Source organism: Triturus cristatus, chromosome 3_1, assembly GCF_964204655.1.
Source record: "Triturus cristatus chromosome 3_1, aTriCri1.1, whole genome shotgun sequence".
NCBI classification, from domain to species: Eukaryota; Metazoa; Chordata; class Amphibia; order Caudata; family Salamandridae; genus Triturus; species Triturus cristatus.
Window position 1 is genome coordinate 816,581,603 of NC_140583.1, and position 23,152 is coordinate 816,604,754.

Here is a 23,152-nt window from a genome sequence, read left to right on the forward strand (position 1 = left end):
GGCCATTCATCATACCCCAGTGGGATCTGAATCTTGTTCTCACCTTCTTGATGTGTGCATCCTTTGAGTCTTTGCACAGTTGCCCTCTTAGGCTCTTGCTTATCAAGACTGTCTTTCTAGTGCCCATAACATCGGCAAGGAAGGTCCACGAATTACAGGCGTGCTTGGCGCATCCTCCCTACACCACTTTCTACCCAAACAAGCGAGTACTCCGGACACGTTCCTCCTTCCTTCCGAAGTTTGTGACTGCCTTCCATGTAGGTCAAAACATCTTCTTGCCTAACTTATTTGCTCTGCCTCATCCTTTCAAAGAAGAGGAAAGACTCCACTATCTGTCCCAGAGACCTTTGTCGTCCTACCTGGACTGTACAAAAGATTCAACACTTCATGGGGTACGTAGGTGCTGAGAAAGGGTTTGCTGTGCAGAAATGGACCATCTTAAGATGGATAGTACTCTGCATCAAAATCTGCTGCATATTGGCCAAGTAGCAACCCCCTGAGCGTTTGCATGCTCATTCAACCACAGCTAAGGCTGCAACTACTGCGTTAACCCGTGGAGTCCCTCTCCTGGATACCTGTCATGCGGCAACGTGGTCATCCTTGCACTCGTTTACCAAACGCAACTGTCGGGACAGTCAGGTCTGTCGTGATGGGCACTTAGCCCATTCGATCCTACAGGGCGTTTTAGTGTAAAATTGGTTTCACAGACCCACCTCTGGGGAGGCCTTGCTTGGGTATCTATTTTAAGGTGAGCAATCTGTGGCTAGAAGTCTCTATCAGATGAATTGGTTACTTACCTTCGGTAATGCCTTATCTGGTAGAGAGACTACCTAGCCACAGATTACTTACCGATCCTCCCAGCTCTTCAAGAAGATTACAGTGTAAGGGACACCCTTCTCAGGACCTTAGTTTTCCCACACCATTGGTCAGTTATCATTGTGGTGCCCATGCTCCTGCCATTGAAAGTGGTGAAAGTAACTGACACCAGCTTGCCGAGGTGGAGCCTATATAGGTACTGCGCATATCACTTCTGGCACTGCCGTCGAGGAACCGAACAACGCCACCTACCAGCTTGCAGTGGTACTACTCAAACATCTTCCGGATCCTGGCTGACGTCTGGGGATTATTCTAAGCTAATGAACCTGTGGCTAGAGTCTCTACCAAATATGGCGGTAGCAGAGGTAAATAACTTGTTTTTTATCTGCAAAGGCATATGTGTAAGTTGAGGGTTTAAATTGAAGTGAAAAATATTTTTTTTGTCTTCAATGTCTGTGTTGCATTAAGTGTATTCTCTTACCCATATCTCCTTGTGCGAGGACTTTCAGAGCATGGAGGTTTAACAGAAAAGAATTGGCTTATTCTACAAAATGTCTGAATTGGGTTGCATAGTTAAGAATTCATCTTGGCAGCACAGATGATAGATTGGTATATATTGATCAAAGTGGACTGTCAGGAATGATAGGCCAGTGATGAAAGTCGCCCTGTGAGCATTGCAGGTGGTCTTGATCTGAATAATAGAATCTGGAATTTTAGAATTGTACAGTATACTTCTTATGGGGGAAAATCTGCCAGTATGAATATTCGCCACTGTCATAACATAAGAAGTAGGGGTCGAAACTAGGCTGTTAATAGGGGAGAAGTAGATGGATACTGAAATTGTTCTGAATATCCACCAAGTAAAATTTTTGTGGATGTTCAAAACATATTTAATGTATAGTACCACCTTATTTACACACCTACACTTATCCCAAAAAGGATTGAATAATTGAATGAATGGGCTGGAAATAACCCCTCCACCTAGTTATAGTGTTTAGCGGAAGGGGTGTCTATATACTAAAAAAATATTTTCCATGAAGTGAAAACGGAAATGATGCCAAATGCAAGTCTACCACAAGTAACAATGTTCCAAATAATAGGCACTGATCGGGTATGAGCTCTTCCAGAGACAGATGTTTTACCTAGATTTCTAGGGTGACTTCTGGGGTTGTTTGTGAATCCTGCGAGAGTAAAAAATCTAGTCCATACATAGAGGCGCACATTTTGGAAAATTCCTGATCTTTTAAAGGTGGATGATGCGAGTCTGCCCGATTGTGTCATTGTGTTTTCACCTCACCATGTCATTATCACAATGTACTAGGCCACTCCTGCCCCTTTCATTGTATTCCTTGTTTTACTTGTCCCTCTGCTTCTCATCATGCCATGATATATTCCTTTCATTTGTTCTCATACATCCCTTCCCCTGTCATGTATACCATTCTAGATTCCCTTAAACATCTCTCTTCGTCATGTTCTACCTTTCCTTTCTCCTCTGTGTATTGACAATATTCCCCCGCACCTGGTTTGGTGTTGCAGGTTTCTCAGGCTGTGAAGTGGCTGGCGTCGCACACTCGTAGTGCATCGGAGCTGTGCTGTCGGACCCTCCTTCAGTTCATCGAGGATGGAGTGTGTCGGGAGTTCAGTGTTCCCTTCTGCCATGATCAGGCAGCGCGGCAGAGGGCCGGCCTGCCCTCCCAAGAGCCCAGCGCCATTGTGGAGCTCTACAACAGTGTACTGTCATTTCTGGCAGATGTGGTCTCTTCAGATTACCTGTCCGAACTGTCCTGGCCTGTCACTGAGTTCTCAGAACCTGGAGGGAATGCAGCACTCCCTCACCTTCAGTGGAACGCCCCGGAGCATCTGACCTGGCTGAAGAAAGCGGTGCTCTCCTTCCAGATTCCACACATGGATCTCCCCCCATCACGTGGTATGTACAAAATAATGAGACGGGGAAAGTATGTCGTTCAATGTCAAACTGAAGTTGTTTAATGCCAATGCTGTGGGTTGTTGCGATTGGTGTTCATGCTGTGTTTTCTAAAACTGTATCTAGAAGTGTAGACTTGGAATGACTCTAGTCCAGTCCAGATCAAAGAATACCATTGATTGCACAGCTGTACAACTGTTCTTGTGTCTGCAGCTCCCAGTGTCCCTCTTGTAGGGCATGTGGTAGCCCTGGGATGATAGCAAGTGTCCGATGTGACCCTGCACACACCCTTCCTCTTCTCTCCCCACCTTACCCCCCAGGATGCAGAGAGATGTCACTATCACAGGGTGGGATTGGAATGGGCTGCCAATGCCCTGGTTAGTCTGCATTGTCAGTGACAGAAAGCCAGATTACTGTAAAAGGGGGTGCTTGCCAGGCAGGGGTTCAGGGGTTTTGGAGAATGCCTAGTCTTACCCACCTATACTCCAGCCCTTTCCTTCTCACATGTGAGCAGCCTTTCGAAATCAGTCTCAGGACGTGAGCTCTATTCGGTGTATTTTGTGTTCATGCCCACTGTGCTGCTTTCTGCCAGGGAGAAGGCTGGGCATGGGGCCAGTAGGGAAGAAATAGGAAGCTATACTACCAGTACCCAGTGACCACGACTGCTCACTGTTAAGCGGTTGGCACATATGAACAGGGCACATAACTAATGTTCCTTCTCTAAAAAGTGGTCTCTCCATAAAGAGAAATTGCAAATAATCATTTAGTGGAAGGAACACAGGAAGGAAATCTAACTATGTCTCCCCTCTCCTGAAGTACAGGTTACGCCACGGAGAGGACTAGAAGTACAAATTACTTCAACTGAGATTGAGGTGGGCAGAGGCTCGATGGGACCCTGCAAATGCTACAGACAGGCCTTAAGCTGAACAAAGAGTTGTCTTTTAGTGGGGATTAATTGAGAATTTTAGTATACTGTTCAGAGATGAGCCATGATTCACTAAAGCAAGGAGACCCTCAGGAACCATCAGATTCTGCAAGACCTGAGGCGTCCCTGTGGCAATTGAGGCAATCAGTACTCGTAACAGTGTCCCAAAGGGAAATGCATTTTTTTAGGAAAACTTGGTAGATTTATATGGTCTTTTCTTTTGAAATCTACAACTGTAATGCTCTTTCCTTTGGTGCATGCATTTTAGACCTTAAGACCCAGCATGTGCACATTTACATCACAATCATGCTTTTCAAAATATATGAAAAGTTAACCATGATTTATGCGCTGTTTTGACTTTTTTTCATCCATCAACGATTCATTTGCTCACACAAGTAAAGCAGTTGTGATTATTTGCATCGAGAATGTCTGTTCGTAGCAAAGTGCACATTATCTTTGGTATCTAGCCAGGTACTTTCAATGAAGTGTAGGTCCTAACAAAAATATTGTTTTTCTTTATCTAATCTTATGATCGTTTGAGTTATGTTTCTTCTTTTATGTCACATTTGGTTGAAAGTGCTCATCTTGTGGTTAGAATTACAAATTCTTCTTTTTAGTTTCCTACAGTTCGAAATCTGAAAATGTTTATTAACAATTGAAAATCTGTCTGTGAGTCACAGAAACTGATGGCAGGGGATCCCCCTGTCAACCCAAAATGAGTAAAAGCTGGTCAAAAAGAGGCAAGACATAAATGTATAAGTTTTTGTATACAGGGACCCAATGGAAATCATATGATGAGACTGAAAAAAGGAGATACCCATATGCAGACATCTAAAGTCATGACAACGTGTGCAGACTACCTTCAAACTTATTCAGAAATGTAAACTCTTGCCACTGAATAAACTAATCATACATTTCTCACTTCAAGTGCCAATGGAAAGAAAGCTTTCCACGACATGGACTGGCACAGCTAGAAGGCATGGTTAGCATGAGCAGGTTGTGCTAAGTCAGTTTTTAAATCTCACAGTTTGTGCCTATTCCGGCAGGGCTACTTAGTTGACTGGCCTTCGCCATTGGGATTTGGATATCCTTCTTTTATTTTCTTTAATAAAAATATTTGTTTCAAAGATGTGAAAAACAATTGCTGAGCCGTTCATAGTGGGGTTTCATTATGGACCGACAAGTGTGTGTAAAGGTGTGTGAGCCTACGCTGTTGCTTTCTTATTTTGGGATAAACAAATATGCACAGCAGTGTACATTAAGGCACTTGTGCCTGGCTAGAGGCATACCTTTATGCAGGAGCCTATTTATCTTGTTTCTCTAACCTTTGTTGAATGATATAACTTGGACCCTTGTGCAGCATCTTCTGCTTATTGGTGAAAACAGCAGGCGTGAGTGTGCAGTTCCATATCAAGAAATGCCCGCCGTCACCCTGTTGGATGTCCAGACCACACCTGGAGCTTCTTTGTGACCTATTAGTGTAGATGATTGTGGAGTGCTATGTTTTATCTTTTAAACATACATTTCTTGTAAAGGAAATGCTGTACCTACATTTTAGCATCTGTCTACCTTTAGGAACAGGCAGTTGCAAGTGGGGCTTTCATGGTGTCTATATTGTAATGTGGCTCATGATGGACTTAAGGTGTATGATGATGTATTTGTTAGCCTCTATGTTGAAGACTGGCATTGGTTTTTGTTGAAGCCTCGTTTTGTAATCTTTACCAGACTGCAACTGAATATGAAACTTTTCTATTTGAATTTTATTCACACTATTGCATTGCAATAAGATGAAATAATGTACAGAAAATGGATTGCTCTGTACATTATTTTAATGTTTTGTCAAAAAAGGGTCCCAGCTGCAAGCCATATGACCAATGCCAGCATCGTTAGACTGCGTTTTTGTATATGTCTTTCCCAAAATAATTAATAAAGCAACAGGGTAGGTTCCCATGCATTTAAATCATTGATAACATCAGTCCGTGTTGAAACTCCACTAAGAATGCATTAACAATTTATTTGAGTCTGCTCTCATTCACTCTAGGTCCACGCTGTGTATTGACGATGGTCAGTCCATTATATACAGCAGCCAAAACATAATATATCATATGGTGCAAATATAGGAAAATAAAGAAGCATTTGTAACTCCAACTATGCCGTCAGAGTACTTTGAACCCATTGTGATATTATGAATTTGTGATTGTTTTGGATTGTTTTTAATATGGACTAGGATAACAAAAAAAATTGTTTTATGGTTGGTCCTACTCTCCATTACGATCCTCTGGCTAAATACCAATGATGTTCACTTTCACTAGCACATTCAAATAAAAAATGACATTCTTAATATAAATAACCACAGGCTCTTCACAAGGTACACAATTAAGTCACTTGTATTGCAACACGTTAAAGTGTTGCAGCCTAAAATCATGTAAAAGAATAAATAATTTTATATGTATTAAAATAGGATTGTGTTATAAATGCATGACAGTTGGCACTAAAGCTTTCTAATGATTGTACCACCAAAAAGACATGAAAGTAATGTAATAGTAAAGCAATGGATCATGGCTGGATCAGGTTTCCAACATAATTTGTTGCTTGAGAGGGCATGACCTAGATAGAGGTTGCGCTCCTGCCACAGACAGCCAACACATCCTTATCCACCTTATTCTTGAAGCAAATACTTAGCTCTGATATACGTCTGCAGTTGTTCAGGCTGAGATTCTACAGTGGTGATGACATTGGACCCTGCAAGGTGTGGAGAACAAGCGATGATTGTGGCCTGAACGGTTTGTCTTGGATGCGTGATGAGGGGCCAGAGAGGCAGAGGCCTTCACAGTGACCCACCTGAGACTTCCGAGTAGAGGTTTGGGAAGGCTTATGGTGATGCAGGGATTACACAGCTTCCTGATTCATTGTTGGGACTGGCATGCTTCCCTTTGCTGCCTGCTGCCGTGCTGTGAACCTGCTTTAGTGCGGCAGGTCCAGGAGAGCTGCTGGTCCACCGATATAGAGTGACGCACTAGCAATGAAGAGAAGGCCGAACCCTGAAGACCTGTTGTAGCCTGGAAGCAGTGGTGAGAGGGGCAACTGTGAGACGCTATTTCCAGAGCCCTGATGAGGGTCATGGTATTTTATATTAATTCATGCAGATTTGTAGAGCACACTCCATCACCCAGGAATGTCATCCTGGCACTGAGCAGGTGTGAGGCTAGCCAAACGTAGGACCTAGTGGAACTACTCAAAAATCCAGGTCTTCAGATGCTTGCTGAATTGAACAAGTGAGGAGGAGGCCCTTATCTGTAGCAGCAGGTTGTTCCATGATTTAGGAGTGATGTAGAAGGTTCGACCACTGGATCTGGTTTTCAGTATGCATGGGTCCCAGCTACATCTGGCTGGACCCAGCAAGCGAGAAAGTAGGCCTTAGCGTGAGGTGGAGGAGCATTGGACTAATAGAGGAAGAACTGCCACCTGACAAGGAGGCGACGAGCATGCCCACCACTGCTCCTCAAATAGGGCCCAGTGTGCTGCATGGCAGGAGACAGCAACCCCTGCAAGAAATCAAAATTGACAAGTATGTGAAAACTATGCATGAGTTAATTGTGCAGTCTGACCCTTTACTAAGAGAGCCTATAAAATAACCTGTGATGGGAGTTCTTCTCCAATAATGTGATTTTGCAGGCAATCCCGGACACCAAAGCGCTGCTGAAGGGCAATAGCAGAAGTTCAACAGGATGGGTCGGTCCTCCACCAACCCCTCTGCAATACAGTCAATCAAGTTGCTGAGGGTCTCATTTCTGCAACAGAAGGCATTGGAAGCCACTGTGGTGCTTAGGGTAGTTGCTGCCAAATGTCTGTAAGATATAATCGAAGATGTGTAAGGTATGGCTTGATGTAATAATGTCAGGCTGGAGGGTGCTCATGATGGGATGGAGGGATCACCCCAGAAACATCTTCTTGCTCGCTGGCTCAATACCTGGATCTCAAGTATTAGAGGGAAGCTCAGGCCAGGAAAAGTAAAAACAGCCCGGCAAGATGTGACAGCTAGCCACAGAACTGTGAACTGTAAATAGTTTTTTGGGGTCATTCCAGAAGGCCTGGGGTCCTCATTCGAAGCCCTGTGGGCTAGAGCCACATACTTCTGACAACCTGCATATTCATGCCTAAGTAAGCAACTATGGGTAAGGCTAACTACACACACTTGAAAGGAAGCCCTGGGTGCTCCTGGGGCAATAGCATGAATAGCTCCAACACTTTTATTCCATAAAGAATGGGTATTTTCACTGTACAGATAGAAGACATTGCATACATTTATTGCTTTACTTTGATGATGAAACTGGACTTCACAATGACGCACAGCACACCCAGATGAATTCCGGTGTTGACATGGAATGTTAGTTGCTTACACATCAAAATTAAGAGGAGAGGTTTTTCAGTTCATCAAAAACATGCCTCTGACGCAGTTTTACTACAAGGAACCCAACTTTGGGGCACACAGCGCACCTTTATATGACACTAGGGGTACATGCATGTCTCCCACTCTGGTTTCCTATGGGATAAGATAACTTGTTAAACAAATCATTCCCATTACAGATTTTCCAAAGTCCATACAGATGAGCTGGGGCATTAGGTGTTCTTACCTGACAACTGCATCATTTTAAGCCTCTACTTACTGCCTGGTCTCATCAATGAAACCCTTCACTCACTCGCAGACCTCTTATTAGAAGTGCCAGTGGGTACGAAAATCAGTGGATTAAATTGAATACCAGTCATGTCAGTTGGGGGAATAATACTTTTGCACTCTTATTGGATAAATAAGTTACACCTTTTGGCACTTGACTCCCTTAGGGTAAAGAAGGCGAGGAATCCATGCCTACTGTTGGTGGTAGTAGGATTAGACACACATTTAAATTCTGATATACTGCATAAAACTGAGCAACATCAGTGTGTTCTGTTCAAAAAGAAAAAAGTACTTTAACATCGAGTTAGATAGTTCAGTTAAAAATAGACAGAAAACAAGAAGTTGTGTGTACCTTCAGGAGCCAGTCAATAGCTCCAGGCTTTATTATAACTCCTCCATACTGGCTGTGTGAGTCAGATGCACAAAGCCCGTTTGTGGTTGCAACACCTTTAATAGTTTGCAAAAACAAAAGCATGTTTTACAGTAAAGAAATGCCCTTTTACAAATCAGAAAATTCTTTCCAGCTTGTAAAAGAGTTTGCAACTCTTTTCCGAAATTACAAATAGGTGGGGATTATTAAAGTAGTGTTCCCCTTATATTTACGAGTCGGAAAGGTAGGCGGCAATGGTCTGGGGCCGCAGTTGCCCCCCATGGAGACAGCTTACCCATTTAGAATCATGACAGCAGCCTCAGTGGGAGTAAATAGTGGGTAGGAGGGCTACTGCCTGCTCCCATGCAATTTCCTCCGAAATGGGAAACATTTTGTTTTAAAGCAGCCTAAGTCCCTTTTAAGGACGTCTATGCTTTCACAAGAATAATAGTCTGGTTAAGGGAAACACTTCAGCTGTCCACCAGTAAGGTCACAACTCTTACAACAAGCACAACTGTAAAAAGATCAAGCGCCTCCCTGACCTACAGCTGTAAATGTGTGGGGTTATGGGACGATCTAATTGGTCGCCATCATGCCTAAAGACCAAACTGGATAAAAGGTTCCTGAATTCAAGAACCTTTTGCTCAGCCGTGGCCATTGTAGCTCCACTGTTTCGGTGAACAGTGGCCCTCTGTCTCTTGACGTGGGCAGTTTAGAGGTACTGGTGTGAGTTTAGAATTACCACATTTATACTTTCAGGGTTAGCCGAGTACACGTCCAGAGTCAGCCTAGCCACCTCTTCTGAACCCCTTATGAGGTCATCCATGCAAAAGAGACATTTAGTGATCTAGGGAATCCTATTTGCATCTTTGTTTTGGCATCTCTTAAAATTGCTCTTCTTACAGTATATAAAACACCTAGCATTTGTGAAAGGGGGTATGGTGGGAAATCTTCTTGACCTGATTCCCCTTGTGGCTCTCGTAAAAGGACTCATTCCCCTTGGTCTTCTGTAGTGCTCAGATTCTTTGAAAGTGCCCTTGCCAGTTCTTGAAGACTTCTGGCCACTTTGTTCTTGCTCAGTGTATAATCCATTGCCTTTTTTGAGTGCGTCATTTCCATATTCTTAATATCTAAAAAAAAAAAAAAAGATGACCTATCTTCTGATGGCTCTGAACTAGTCCCTCACTTAGAGAGTATGACAGAATTACAGCTAGGAGCTGTTCTTTGTTTGGGGATGTAGGTTAGGTCCTTAGCTTTGCGGATATGTTCAGTTAATCAGTAGCATCCAGGTGAAGCTACTACCACATCCTGCTTGCTGTTTTTTGGGTGAACCTTGTTTACCTTCCACCAAGCCCTGGTTGTGATCACTCTGCTTACAGTGCGTATGGTAAGCATAATTGTTGCGTCCTTGAAGCATGTTATGCGTGTTGTGAATGTTGTAGAGTCACAAACCAATTTGCTTTTAGTGTAAGCCTCAGCAGGTATTTTATGTACCTGACTTTCTCTTTTATATAGAATGGTTTTGTGCAGTACAGGAATATTTTCTGTTTGTTTGAATGTGCACATCACACTTTGTTTAATGTTTAAAAAAAAAACAAAAAAACAATGTTTACTTGTTCTTTTCTATTGATTTGCAGCTCCCTGGCGTCCTGTCTGTTCCATGATTTTTCAGTATGTGTCTCAGATTCCTAGTTCCCTGCTAACCCTACCGATTCTGGAATCTCGGGTGGAAAATCTCCTGAGTAAGACCTATGCCAGGTGGAAGAGAGAGGAATTTGTCTTCTCCGGAGAGGAAGGACCCTCTGTCCAGGACATCCCTTGGGACAACCTTTTCATGCTGTGTATTGACCACAAACTCAGGGATTGGAAACCACCAAGGCTACCAATTGCTTCAGGTCACACTACTGCTGGTTATTGCTTTCGCATATGACGGTATATGTTGTGCTGGTTTGAAAGTCACTAGTGGCTCTCACCAGGGTTTTAGTCGCAGAATGTGGGAATAGTTTTTTCTTTAAAGGACTCTGCTTGTGCCTACTCCCTGTCTGTCGTGCCACATTTTTCAATTTCATTTAATCAGAGGAGAATATTCTACATGCCACTGTGATGAAACTCCATTTCTAATTTTGGTTTTGTTTCTGATTCACATAGATGCCTTGACTGAGGATAGCCAGATTGGGGTGTACTTCTTCAAGGATGATCTTAAGAAGTTTGTGCAGCCAGTGTCTTGGGAACATGCTCGAATGAACACGCTGAGAGCGATCAAAGAGCGAGGGTTTGAGAGGTAACCACCTGTTCTCTGAGTAGAGTGCAGCATCCTGAGCCCTCCATGCGTACAGAGAAGTCCACAGTGAATTGAAGACATAAGAGGCTGCGATATGCGAAGTGTACTATGAACCTATGCTTAGGAATAGACTTTGGGGGTGGGTGAAATCTTCCTAGCGTTTCCTCATATGGTATGCATATTGCTCATGAGAACTACAGGCTTTCTAAAATGCTGGGCGTCGTATTGACAATCGGGACTATCATGGTGTATTTGTTTTCTTCACGAGATGCCCCTTTTCAAAATTTGAATATATATATATATATATATATTTTGCGAATGTGTGAGCTGTAGACCATGTCGCAGCTTTGCATAAGTCATCTATGGGTATATTTCACAAGACTGCCATAGAAGCCCCCAGTTTGCGTGTAGAGTGTGCTCTAGGGGAAACTGTTAGTGTTCCTTTTGCTTTTGCATAGCATATTTGAATGCACTTGACTATCCACCTTGCAATACCTGATTTTGATATGGAATTGCCTATGTGTGGTGGATCAAAAGCGACAGAGTTGATTTGTGTTACGGAAAGGCTTTGTCCTTTCTATGTATTAAAGCAATGCTCTCTTCATATCTAATGTGTGTAGGGCACGTTCTGCCACTGAATCTGGTTGAGGGAAGAACACCGGTAACTCAACAGATTGATTGATATGAAAAGCAGAAATGACTTTAGGAAGGAATTTAGGATTAGTTCGAAGAACCACTTTATTTTGGTGCATTTGTAAAAAGGATTCTTCTATAGTTAATGCATGAAGCTCACCCACTCTTCTGAGTGATGTGATAGCAACGAGGAAAGCAGCTTTCCATGGGAGAAACTGCAATTCACATTTGTACAATGGCTCAAAAGGTGGACCCATTAGTCTGGTGAGGACAATATTGAGATTCTACACTGGATCAGGGGGACGTCTCGGCGGAATGACTCCTTTGGGTCCCTCCATAAAGGCTTTGATAACAGGCACTCTAAAAAGAGATAGATGTTGCCTATTCTGAAGGTATGCAGCTATTGCAGCCAGATGTAAACGTATGGACGTGTACGCTAAATTGGAACGTGTAGTTTGTAACAAATAACATATAATGATTTGTACAGAAGCATCAAGCAGGTTGATGTGGATGTTATTACAGTATATCACAAACCGCTTCCACTTTGCCTCATAGCAGTCTCTTGTGGTAGGACAGCTAGCTTCTTTGATAATATTCATGCAGTCTGGCGGTAGATTAAGATAGCCAAACTCTAAGACTTCAGGAGACAGATCACCAGCTTGAGTTGACTGGGGTCTGGATGTCTTATGTCTCCATGGCTCTGTGTGAGGAGATTGGGTGTAAGACGTAGTTTTTGATGTGGAACTACTTAGAGTTCCAATAGGGTTGTGAACCAAGGTTGCTGTGCCCATGTGGGAGCAACTAGGATTAGTGTCAGGGACGCTTAATTGAGTTTCCGAACCACTAATGGAATGAGTGGGAGAGGCGGAAAAGCGTAAGCAAATATCCCTGACTAATTCGTCCATGGACAATGGTTGTGGATACCTGAACGCGAAGTTTGGGCATTTTGCGTTTAGATGTGTGGCGAACAGGTCTATGTGTGGGAAACCCCACATTTGAAAGGAGGACAACTTGATGGTGTATTTCCCATTTGTGGGTTTGCTGTGTCTGATGACTGAGCAAATCTGCCATCTGATTGTGTGGGAAGGTGTAATGCTAGGAGATATATTTTGTGATGTATGGCCCATTTCCAGATGGTCTGTGCTGTCTGTGACAGCTGGAGAGAGTGTCCCTCCCTTTTTTTGTATGTAGTACATGGCAGTCATGTCGTCTGTACGAATTAGGACAGTCTTGCATACTAACTGAACTTGAAATGCTTTCAGCGCCACAACAATCGCTAGCAGCTCTAGATGATTGATATGAAGCAGTTTCTGCTGCAAGCTCCAAATGCCCTGAATTGTGTTGGTTTGGAGATGCACTCCCCATCCTGTCAGTGATGCATCTGCTGTCAGTACTATCTGTGGAACTGGGTCGCTGAAGGTTTTGTGTGTTACACCACTGCAGAGAGCGATGGGTGCTGCCGTCTACCAACACTAGATCTGATAACTGACCGTGAGCTTGGTTCCACTGACGTGCTAAGCATCCCTGTAGGGGACGCATTTGAAGTCTTTGGTAGGGGACTATAAAAATGCAAGACTCCATCATTCCCAGTAACTGCAAGAACACTCGAGCTGGTAAGGAGGGTTGAGGCTGAAACGGAGACATCAGGATTTGTATATTCCGGACTCTGGCTGGAGTTTGGTATGCTAGAAATTTTTGTGTGTTTATAGTAGCTCCTAGATATGCTTGAGACGTGGATGGTTAGAGATAGGATTTTGACAGATTTACTGTGAATCGTAGCTCGTGGAGCAATTACACAGTTTTTTGTGTGTGACACAGACAGCGGTTGTGCGAGCTGGCCTTTATGAGCCAGTTGTCTAAGTATGGGAAGGCATAAAAATGTTGTCTTCTTAGATGGGCTGCGACTACTGCCAAGCATTTTGTGAAAAGCCTGGGTGCGGTTGTTACTCCGAAAAGGAGGACTTTTAATTGATAGTGCTGACCTGCTACCACAAACCTGAGGTATTTGTGGTGCACAGGATGTATTGGAATATGAAAGTAAGCGTCCTTTTAATCCAGAGTGGAGAGAAAGTCACCTTGCTGAAGAAGGGGAACCACTTGTTGGAGTGTTATCATATGAAAATGGTCTGACTGAATGTTTAGATTTAGATCTCTGAGGTCTAATATAGGCCTGAGGGAGCCGTCCTTTTTGGGAATTGGAAAGTAGAGGGAGTACTCCCCTGGTATTGTAAAGGGACTGGTTCTATTGCGCCTTTCTGCAACAAAGAGAACCTCTTTCTTTAGAAGGGTGAAATGTTCTTGTGACATGCGGTGTAACCTTGGTGGAATGTTCGGTGGAGTGCTTGTAAGCTCCAGCAATAACCAGATTGTATAATTTGTAGAACCCATTTGTCTGATGTAACCATATTCCAAATGGGTAGAAATTGGTAAAGATGTCCCTCGACAGGGGTGAAATGGTTGGGGGTATGGAAAGAAAGTCACTGTTTGGTGTTTGCAGGGGAAGTGCGTGTTGAGTTACCGCTGCCTCTTCCCTTGCCGTTGTTTCCTCTATATCCACCTTAAAAATAACCTCTTGAAGAGGGCGACTGATTGTTGCCCTAGTAAGAGGAGGAGGTATTGTCTGTAGACACATTTTTGGAGCCGCCCCTGTAAAATGAGCAACGAAAGGATCCTCTGTTGGAAGGGGATTGTAAGGCCCCAATGGACTTAGCAACTTCAGTATCCTTTTTCATCTTTTCTAGTGATGTATCATCAGCTGGACCAAAGAGGTGTTCTTTGTCAAAGGGTTGATTAAGAATAGAGGCTCGTACCTCAGGCTTGAATCCTGAAATTCTTAGCCAAGCATGTCTACTGCCCGAGCTGCTGTCTGCCTGATCTAGAGCACACCTGATAGAGGTATTTACCCTCTTGAATAGGGGCACTAGCTCAAGACTTATGCGGTACAGAGATTCATACTGAGCTGGAGATACAATAGATGATCGGACGAGGTAACTATTTTTCCTGCATTGAAACCATTCTAGCAATATCAGCCGTTGCTGTGAGTGTGTGCCTTATCCTCTGCAGAGGTAGAAAGAGATCCAAAAGGAGCAGAAAAGACAATTGGGTGTTAAGTGTACTCTGACCTACCATGTGCACAGGCGAACACATCCTTGAAAGGATAAAGAGCGAACTAGTTTTCAGAGAAATGCTCTGCAAGTCTTTATATTCTACTGACAATTGCTATTTTTTCCTAATTATCCTCTTAGGATTTCTTTTGAGCTTCTTTGATATTGGAGTGTGCTGTGGGAACTTGGTGAAAGGGGCCTAGAGTCGTGGTAAAAGGAGCAGGAGGTGAGCTGTAGTGAAGGAGTGCTGAAACCATGGTGGGAAGAGGCATGGGCTCAGGAGAAGGGGCCTAAAACTAGAGGACAGGAAGTGGACAGAAGCTAAATGACTGGGCGGGAATTGAAGGTATAGGACAGTGGTGTATGCTGGAATGAAACCAAAGCACAGGCAGCACTGCTGCTTGAGGTGGCAAGTAATAGGAGGCCTGATGGATGGAAACTGAAGTGGAGATGAAAGAACACTGAGCTGAGGGTGAGGAGGACTGAGGCAAGGGAGGATAGTGGAGTGAAGCAGGGAGGTGAGAATGAGAGTTGCTCTAGTTATTCACTTCTGACTGAAGTCTGCTTCCCTTTCAGTGCCTTACTGAATCAGAGCCGAACTTTGGCATTACACAGACGGACTTCAGAATCTCATTCCCCAATCCAGCATGTAAGTGCAGATACCACACCTCAGTGTCCGCATGAGGTAGACATCACTTATGTTCCATCCCGTGAGGAGCTTCTTCCAGGGAAACTGTCGCGTAGCCTGCAGGCCGAGAAGGAGGAGAGTCAAAGGTAAATAGAGAAGAATCTGCTTTTATCAATCCGCAGGGGCATGGGCACAAGAGTTTACAGAGTTATGGAAGCAAAGGCTGTGGCAGTAGATAGATTCTAAATTGGACATCACATATTCTAAGGTATTAAATGTTAGTATTATTTTCTCAATTGCTGTTCTTCCATGTGCCTGTTCCAGGATCTACTTAATTGGCTCCGTTTCCTTAATTCCTTGTTGAAGGTTGCTTCATGCATTCACTGTCCTTTCTATAAAAAACGATGCACCGGTTTCCACAGATTCCTGACTACATTCTCAGAGTGATCTCCATTTCGAATCATACTAACCAACTCATGTTCTGTGTTAAGTTTTTCTATGGAATGTTGATAGCTCTCTATTTGTGTACTCTTCCTCTACCTGATGCTCATGTATTCAAATGAAGGGGTGTATTTTGTTAGGACTTGTGGCTTTAAGCCCAGCTTCATTTTGCCCTTCCTTACTGAACTCTTTCATCTGATTAAGTGCTTTACTGTTTTTGTAGAATAAAAAGGTTTTTTTTATAGTTCAAGAGATAAGAGTTGTAGGGATCACAACAAAACCGGGAGTTCATAGTCAATAAGTAACTAGGTCTTCGGTAGAAGTCTAGCAGTTCTGGGCATTGTTAGTCGGTCGCTTGCTTCTGACTATAGTCTCAACAGCAGCTTCCTGTTCAATGAGGTCCCCCCAAACATCTAAGAATAGAACACCCACACTTCTGACAGTACATTACTTAATGTCATTGTAAAACATTTTGATATTGAATGTTTGCATTTTCATTACTTTTCTTGACTCGGATTGTATACAGTCCTGTTTGCAAACCAACCCACTTCTACTCTTGAGCTCTCCAGTTTTCAAAATTGATTGTGCTACTGCTTTATTAGTTTGAGCAGGTGTGTGCCGGCAGCTCCCCACTTCTGGTTCCAGAGCTTAGACTAAAAAGGGACCGCGCACAATCTCTGGATATACCATTCACCAGGGCACCACTTTGCAATATTCTTCAGTCTTTGCGAACCAATCGTTTTTAATATATTTTGTTTAGCGCTAGTAATCTTTGTTGTTCTTGTAATAATTTACATCCTTTTAATTGGAAATGTATGTGTCCCCATTCTTGCAGTCTTCTCTGGCCAAACTGTATTACTTAGTTGCGCAAATATTGTTTTGATCGTCAATGCGTTTTGCGTTCATTTTACAATCTGGCTGGACACCAAAGAGAGTGTGGGCCATGGTTTAGGCACTGATGTGATAGTTTGCTGACACTCCTAGATATTTGCCACAGCTTTCTCCGGGGACATGCAAGCATCCCTCATGGATATATCTTTTGATGGCTTCAGGCTGTTTGGAGACCAGATACATTAATCTTTGAAGTGGTTCAAAGAAGGCCATGCTTTGGCTCTCTCCTTGGGCTTATACTCACTATCCTGCCAGTACCATCAACAATATCGGAAGTTCATGGGTTACCTGTGTGGTCTACCTTACCACCGGAGTCAGCCGTCTTAGCCCATGCAGCAGTGTGCCTAGTCCTTTCAAGGCTTCAGGGGTTTGGCTTTGTCAATGGACAGGACTCCCCAGCAACATGGGCAGTCCTTGTCTTCCCCTGCTGCCACTAAGCTACTCTGATTCCCCCTTTGAGAATCACCTGTGGCCAGTTGGGGCACAATATACTCTTACCTGCCCAACTGGCTTACAGTTACTTTGGACCAATGAGTCTTGCAGGTTCTCTGTCAAGGTTAAACCCTTCCATTTTTGTTAATCCCCTCTCTAGTTCCTCGTATGTTCATTCAGACTTTAACAGAACATTCCTCCATCCTTGCCAGAGAGGTTAATTGCTGCCAGAGGAACATTAACAAGAGTCCAAGAGAAGGCGAGAGGGAAATGGACGCTATTCCCCTGATCTCTTGGTGCCCAAAAAGAACAGTGAGCTCTGACATAGGTGATGGCGTTGGTTACAGACAATTTCACTTTTTGGAAGTGCACATATTCCTATACCTCGATGTCCGGCTGTTGAAGGCATACTCATCGTAATCTGTCATGGAGGACCTGCAGACGACCATGTGGCTACCATCTTCACTAGGGTTCTTCATCAACAAGTCCAAACCTAATCTTCGGCAGGTGCAGAGGATTCCTTTTATAGGGACTGTTCTAGACATGGCTGTCAAAGGCTTTCTGCTTACATAATGAGTCAAGGACATTTAGGATGTGATGTTTATGTTTTGGACTGTATCCTGTATTCCAGCCAGGTTCTGAGGCTTCTTGGTCATCTGGCCTTCTGTATGTTGCTGGTGTTTCATGACCATTGACACATCCGGGTCTCCACATTGGAATTTCTTCATTAAATGGTCTCAGCACTGGGGGTGCTTCTCGGGCAACATCAATTTGTAGGATGAGGCAGCCTGTAACCTTCAACAGTGGATGAAGAATTCCAATCTGACATGCAGAAGAACTTTTTCATTCCCCCAGCCTGAGCTCATATGTGTTGACGAAGTTGGAGATCAGAAGCCCCTGGTCTCTGCAGGAACAGAAGCATCAAATGAACCTTTTGGAGCTGCGTGCCATCCTGTTGGCTCTCAAGGCCTTTGTACTTTCCATGAACAACCTGTCCAAGTTCTGACAGACAATACAACTGCCGTATGGTGCTGCAACAAATCAGTGCAATGTGGGCTCGCATGTTCTGTGCGAGGAGACTCAAAGGCTTTGGTGCTGGCTGGATCTTTAGGGGATATTCTTGATAGTTAACTATCTGGTAGCATAACTGAACGCCATGCAGGACAAGCTCAAAAGACACTATCTAGCCTACCACGAGTGGAATCTGCACTTGGAGGTAATTCAAGGTGTCTTCGTCTTGAAGGGCTTGCATTGAGTAGATTTTGTTGCTACTGCCATATGAACGCTCATTATTGAGTTATTTGCACTCTGTGTTCCTGCCTCAAGGTTATTATGCCTTCCGTGTACTCCGGTCTCCTTTATGCATTTCCACCTCTGCTGCTACTTTCCCAGGTTCTGAACAAGGTCAGTAGGGATTATTCCTGATCGCTCTGGACTGGGCTCCGAGGGTCTGTATTCTGACATACTGAGTCTGATCATCTGCCTTCGCTCCGCCTACCTCTATGTAAATGCCTTTTATACCAACAACATGGCTGGGTTCCTCTGCCAAACCTCCACAACCTCACCTCCCTGCTTTGAGATTTCACTGAACAAACTGAGCTGATTCTAGCTGCCTGAGGAAGTGGTGGATGCCATCTCACCTGCTCACCATCTGTACACGGACTTGATATGTTCTTGATGCTGGGCAGTTTGTGGCTTTGTGTGTACACCATCGGGTCAATCTCTAGACTACACTCTTATACTTCTGTTTGTCATGTGTGTGGCTTGGCAGAACCTTGCCGTGGATACTGTTAAGGGTTGTTTGTCAGCCTTTCTATATTTTATTGGTCAGCCCTCTCTAAGTCAATAGTGATGATGCATTTTTAGGTTGTGCAATCTATTGTTTTCAATATAAACTTAAAAGGGACTTGTATCCTGCCCCCTTTCTTTCCTGGCTTTTCATTGGTTCCTGTGCTTGCCACTTACTTTTCCTCCATTTCTATTGGCTGTGGCATATTTTTCCTGCATTTACTGAGACTTGAACTGGGATCTCCAGCTCTCGAGTAAGCATCTCTGGCCACTGTGCCACATCCTCTCTTCTCCAGTGATACTTGTAAGGGAGCTCTTTCCTTCGTCCCTGGCGGTGATTGATAAAAACTGCTTATTATTTATCACATTGGCAAAACCGATGCAATACCATTGCTTGTTTGAAAGGACTTACTTATGTTTGCTCCTGTGTCCTTTTGTTATGTTGCAGTGAGACCTTATTCTGGTGGATTCTTCCACCTGCAGATTACTCACCTTCGAATACTCACCAGGTGCCAAACTGAATCCAGAAAATTTACACCAGCAGTGTGTGATAGTAAATAACTCCATGCAGCTCTGCTTTGGCTTCGTACTGCCCTGCAAGTGATGGAGCGGAGCTTCATATAAGTGCCACCCCTGCTCGCTTACGTCATTTCCTTTATTTCTGCGCCTTGCAATACAGAAATGTTCCGCTCCCAATTTCATCAGACTTCCAAAAACTTCCAAACTAAATCCAGTGTGCTAGGAAACAATGTCCCCTCCTAAAATGACAGGTTTCACACTGTGCCATGACTGCAGAAAACAGATGTTAGTCACGGACCCACATGAAGTGTGTCTCTGGTTTGTGGATTTGGGACACGACTTAGCCGTGCTACTATGTCCCCTCATAAAGGCAGACTGGGAAGCAAAGCTGTACATCACCAAACATATGGATAAGTCACAGCCCTCACGTAGGTTCTGATCTCACTCCAAGTCACAGTAACAAATTTTGCACCTGATGTAATTCCCCAAGAAGTCAGCTTCACGGTTGAAATCCTCTGCTAAGTCCAAATGCCCAGAGCCAATTTGTATTTAAATTTGTAGAGCGCACTGCAACCCTACGGGCATCCTGGCGCTAAAGACAGAGTGAAGGAGGAAAAACGGAGGGGAGGCTAAGAATTAGGCTCTGGGGAACAACCAGGTTTTCAGCTGTCTGCGGAAAAGGGTCAGATCCTGGATCAGTCGTAACTCAACAGGAAGGCTATTCCATAAGCGTGCAGCCGCAGAGCTGAAAGCACGGCCACCCAAGGTGGCTCTCATTGTTTTGGGAATCAAGGCCAACCTAGCTGAAGAGGAGCGCAACATGCGCGTAGGTGTATACCATCTAAAAAGATGTTGCAGTGGTAAAGGGCCAAAGCCATGAAGAGCCTTAAAAGCTACACACAGAGATTTAAACAAAATTCTCTGATGCACGGGCAACCAATGTAGTTCGGACAAGGCCCTAGTGCTGGAGGAGAAACGCGGTCTAAGAAGAGCAAGTTTTGCGGCAGCTGCCTGGATCCGTTGAAGTCTCTGAATAAGATATGCAGGGGAGGCAAGCAGCAGGGCATTGCAGTAGTCCAGGCGACTGAGAATAGTACATCGGACCACGGTACCTCGAACATGAGAAGGAAGAAGGGGCAAAATCCTACGTAAACCTCTCATGATCAGATAGCAGCTTGAAACTATCTTATTGACATGTGACTCCAGACTTAGCTTCTCATTAAGGCAGACCCCCAAATTACGAACAGTCTTTACTGGAACCAGAGGGGTATCCAGAGGGAGAGGCCAAAAATTGGAAGGCAGGGTAAAAGGCACCCTCCCCACTGAGCAATGTAGAATCTCAGTTTTGGAACCGTTAAACTGCAGATCATTGTTCCTCAGCCAAGTCGTCATCTCCATCATGCAATTGTGGAAGGTGGATAAAGAATCCACCTGATCATCCCCATCCAAGGAGATGATCAATTGCGTATCATCGGCATAGTTGACTGCAGAGATGTTACAGGACTTAATGGTCTGCACCAAAGGGCGCATGTAAACATTGAACAGAATGGGGCTAATAGAAGAGCCCTGTGGAACCCCCTGTTTGTTTGGCAAGAAGTCCGACTGGAAAGGAGGCAGAAAAACCGCCTGCCGTCTATCTGATAGGTAGGAGCGAAGCCATTTAAGGGCCAAGCCTGTGACTCCTATCTCCTCGAGCCGATGTAGGAGAATGCTGTGGCTGACCGTATCGAATGCGGCGGACAAGTCAAGCAATATCAAAGTTGCCGAGTGACCCTTGTCCGCCCGCATTCGCAAATCGTCCACAGCAGTGATCAAAGCAGACTCGGTACCATGCCCCGGACGAAAGCCAAACTGATTTTCCTCCAGAATCCCGTTGCTCTCAAGAAACCCTGAAAGCTCCTGGCTGACAAATCGTTCAGCTATCTTGGCTGGATAGGGCAGTAAGGAAATAGGACGGTAGTTCCCGTAGCAAGCGGGATCCAGCGAGGGTTTTTTTTAGAAGGGGGGAAACCAACGCATCCTTCCAACAGGCTGGGACTACACCACTGATTAATGACTGATTAATAATCATATGGAGGTGCGGAAAGGTATCTGACCCTAATTCCTTCCAGTATTTCTGCGGAATAGGGTCTAAAGGAGAACCAGAGCAGACTTTCAAAGCCATTCTTGAAAAATTCTCCAGAGAAGGGCAGGTCCAATGATCTATACAAGGTCTCACGGATACCTCTTCGCATGGCCTGAACACCGTACAGTCAGGCGGATCCACTGTGGAAGGACCTGTTCCAGCCATGCAACTAGTTGCAGGATTAGGCTGCATGCCTTCAAGGATTCCCTTTATTTTGTTGTGAAAGAAGGCAGCCAGCCCATCACACAAATCCTGCGAGGGGATGATCTTGTTCGCCAGACACTCAGGATTAACAATATCTCTCAAAATATTAAAAACACATTTAGCACTATTCGGGGAGTTGGAAATAAGATCGGCAAAATAGAGCGCTTTAGTGGACGCAATGGCTTGCTTGTACCTGACCAGTAGATTGCGCCAGATAATCTTATCGCTGGTCAAGTACTGCTTACGCCACTGCCTCTCTGCGTGTTTGCATTGGATTTTAAAAACTCTTAGTTCCTCGGAGAACCAGGGGGCAGACGGGGAACCTCGTTTCCTAACCCGTTTCAGTGGGGCAATCCTATTAATAGTAGTTGTAATATAGCTGCAGAGCTCCTGAAAGTTACAGTCGACTGAACGCCCTGGCACAGGGAGAGGGGTCTCCCCAAATAAAGAAGCACACTGAGCTTTCCTTCTTAGGGATTTTCAATCCCTGCCCAAGACGCTATTGCTATCTTTAAGCGAGGGGGAGCAGCCCCTAAGAGTTAATAGGACTCTAAATCTAATTAAATGGTGGTGGGACCAATCCACTGGGAGGATGTTGTCCAAGATCACTACATTCTTTTCCGCAAAGATTAGGTCAAGAGCATGTCCTGCCGAGTGTGTAGGTTCCAACACATGTTGTGAAAGATTAAGATTGGCGCAAGATTGAACGATGTTATTATACGCAGTTTTCAACATAGCATTGGGCCAGAGGTTAAAGTCTCCCAGGATCAGTAGCCTGCGATGAGTGAGTGCCAAATTACCAATCACATCCAGGAACTGCTGTTGAGATTGTTCGCTCATAGTCCCCGGAGGTCTGTAGCATAAAATTCCAGTCAAGACATGGCCTGATCTATCTTTCAGTGAGAAGCCCAAGGATTCTATCTGCGAAATCTCATCGATGTCAAATGGCGAGAAATCCCAACTTTCTTTAAAAACCATCCCAGTTCCGCCACCCCTGCCACTAGGTCTAGGCTTATGAAAGGCTTTGAACCCAGGGGGGCAGATAGCGCCGAGTTCCAAATCCAGACCGGGTACAAGCCAGGTTTCTGTCATGAACAGAATATCGCAGTCATGTTCTTCAATCAACAGCTGAATTTCTGAAGAGTGTTTAGGGAGAGACCTTACGTTTAGAAGTCCACACTTCAATCCTACCTGAGGAGCAGTGCCAGTAGTCATTGAAACATGCGCCAACGCCGGTACTACCGGAGTCCGGACATCGGGGCAGAACTGTAACAGTTGTGACCGGGAGTAGCACAGTCGTACAGTAGATGACTTTGTGCGGTGAATAGGCGTGTCGGTGGCATAGCTAATAGTGTTAGGCACAGTAGGCACGTCCGAGGCGCGGACGGGCGCAGTC

The 23,152-nt window shown here is 44.4% G+C and overlaps 1 protein-coding gene across 1 annotated transcript in view; it reads left to right on the forward strand.

Annotated features, from left to right (window-relative positions):
- Positions 1-23,152, forward strand: part of MCM3AP (minichromosome maintenance complex component 3 associated protein) — a 693,444-nt gene that overhangs the window by 654,477 nt on the left and 15,815 nt on the right. The window contains exons 24-27 of the mRNA XM_085645158.1: positions 2,353-2,743; positions 10,348-10,605; positions 10,859-10,991; positions 15,305-15,502. Coding sequence (XP_085501284.1) covers positions 2,353-2,743; positions 10,348-10,605; positions 10,859-10,991; positions 15,305-15,502 — 980 coding nt within the window. The remainder of the gene's footprint in view (positions 1-2,352; positions 2,744-10,347; positions 10,606-10,858; positions 10,992-15,304; positions 15,503-23,152) is intronic.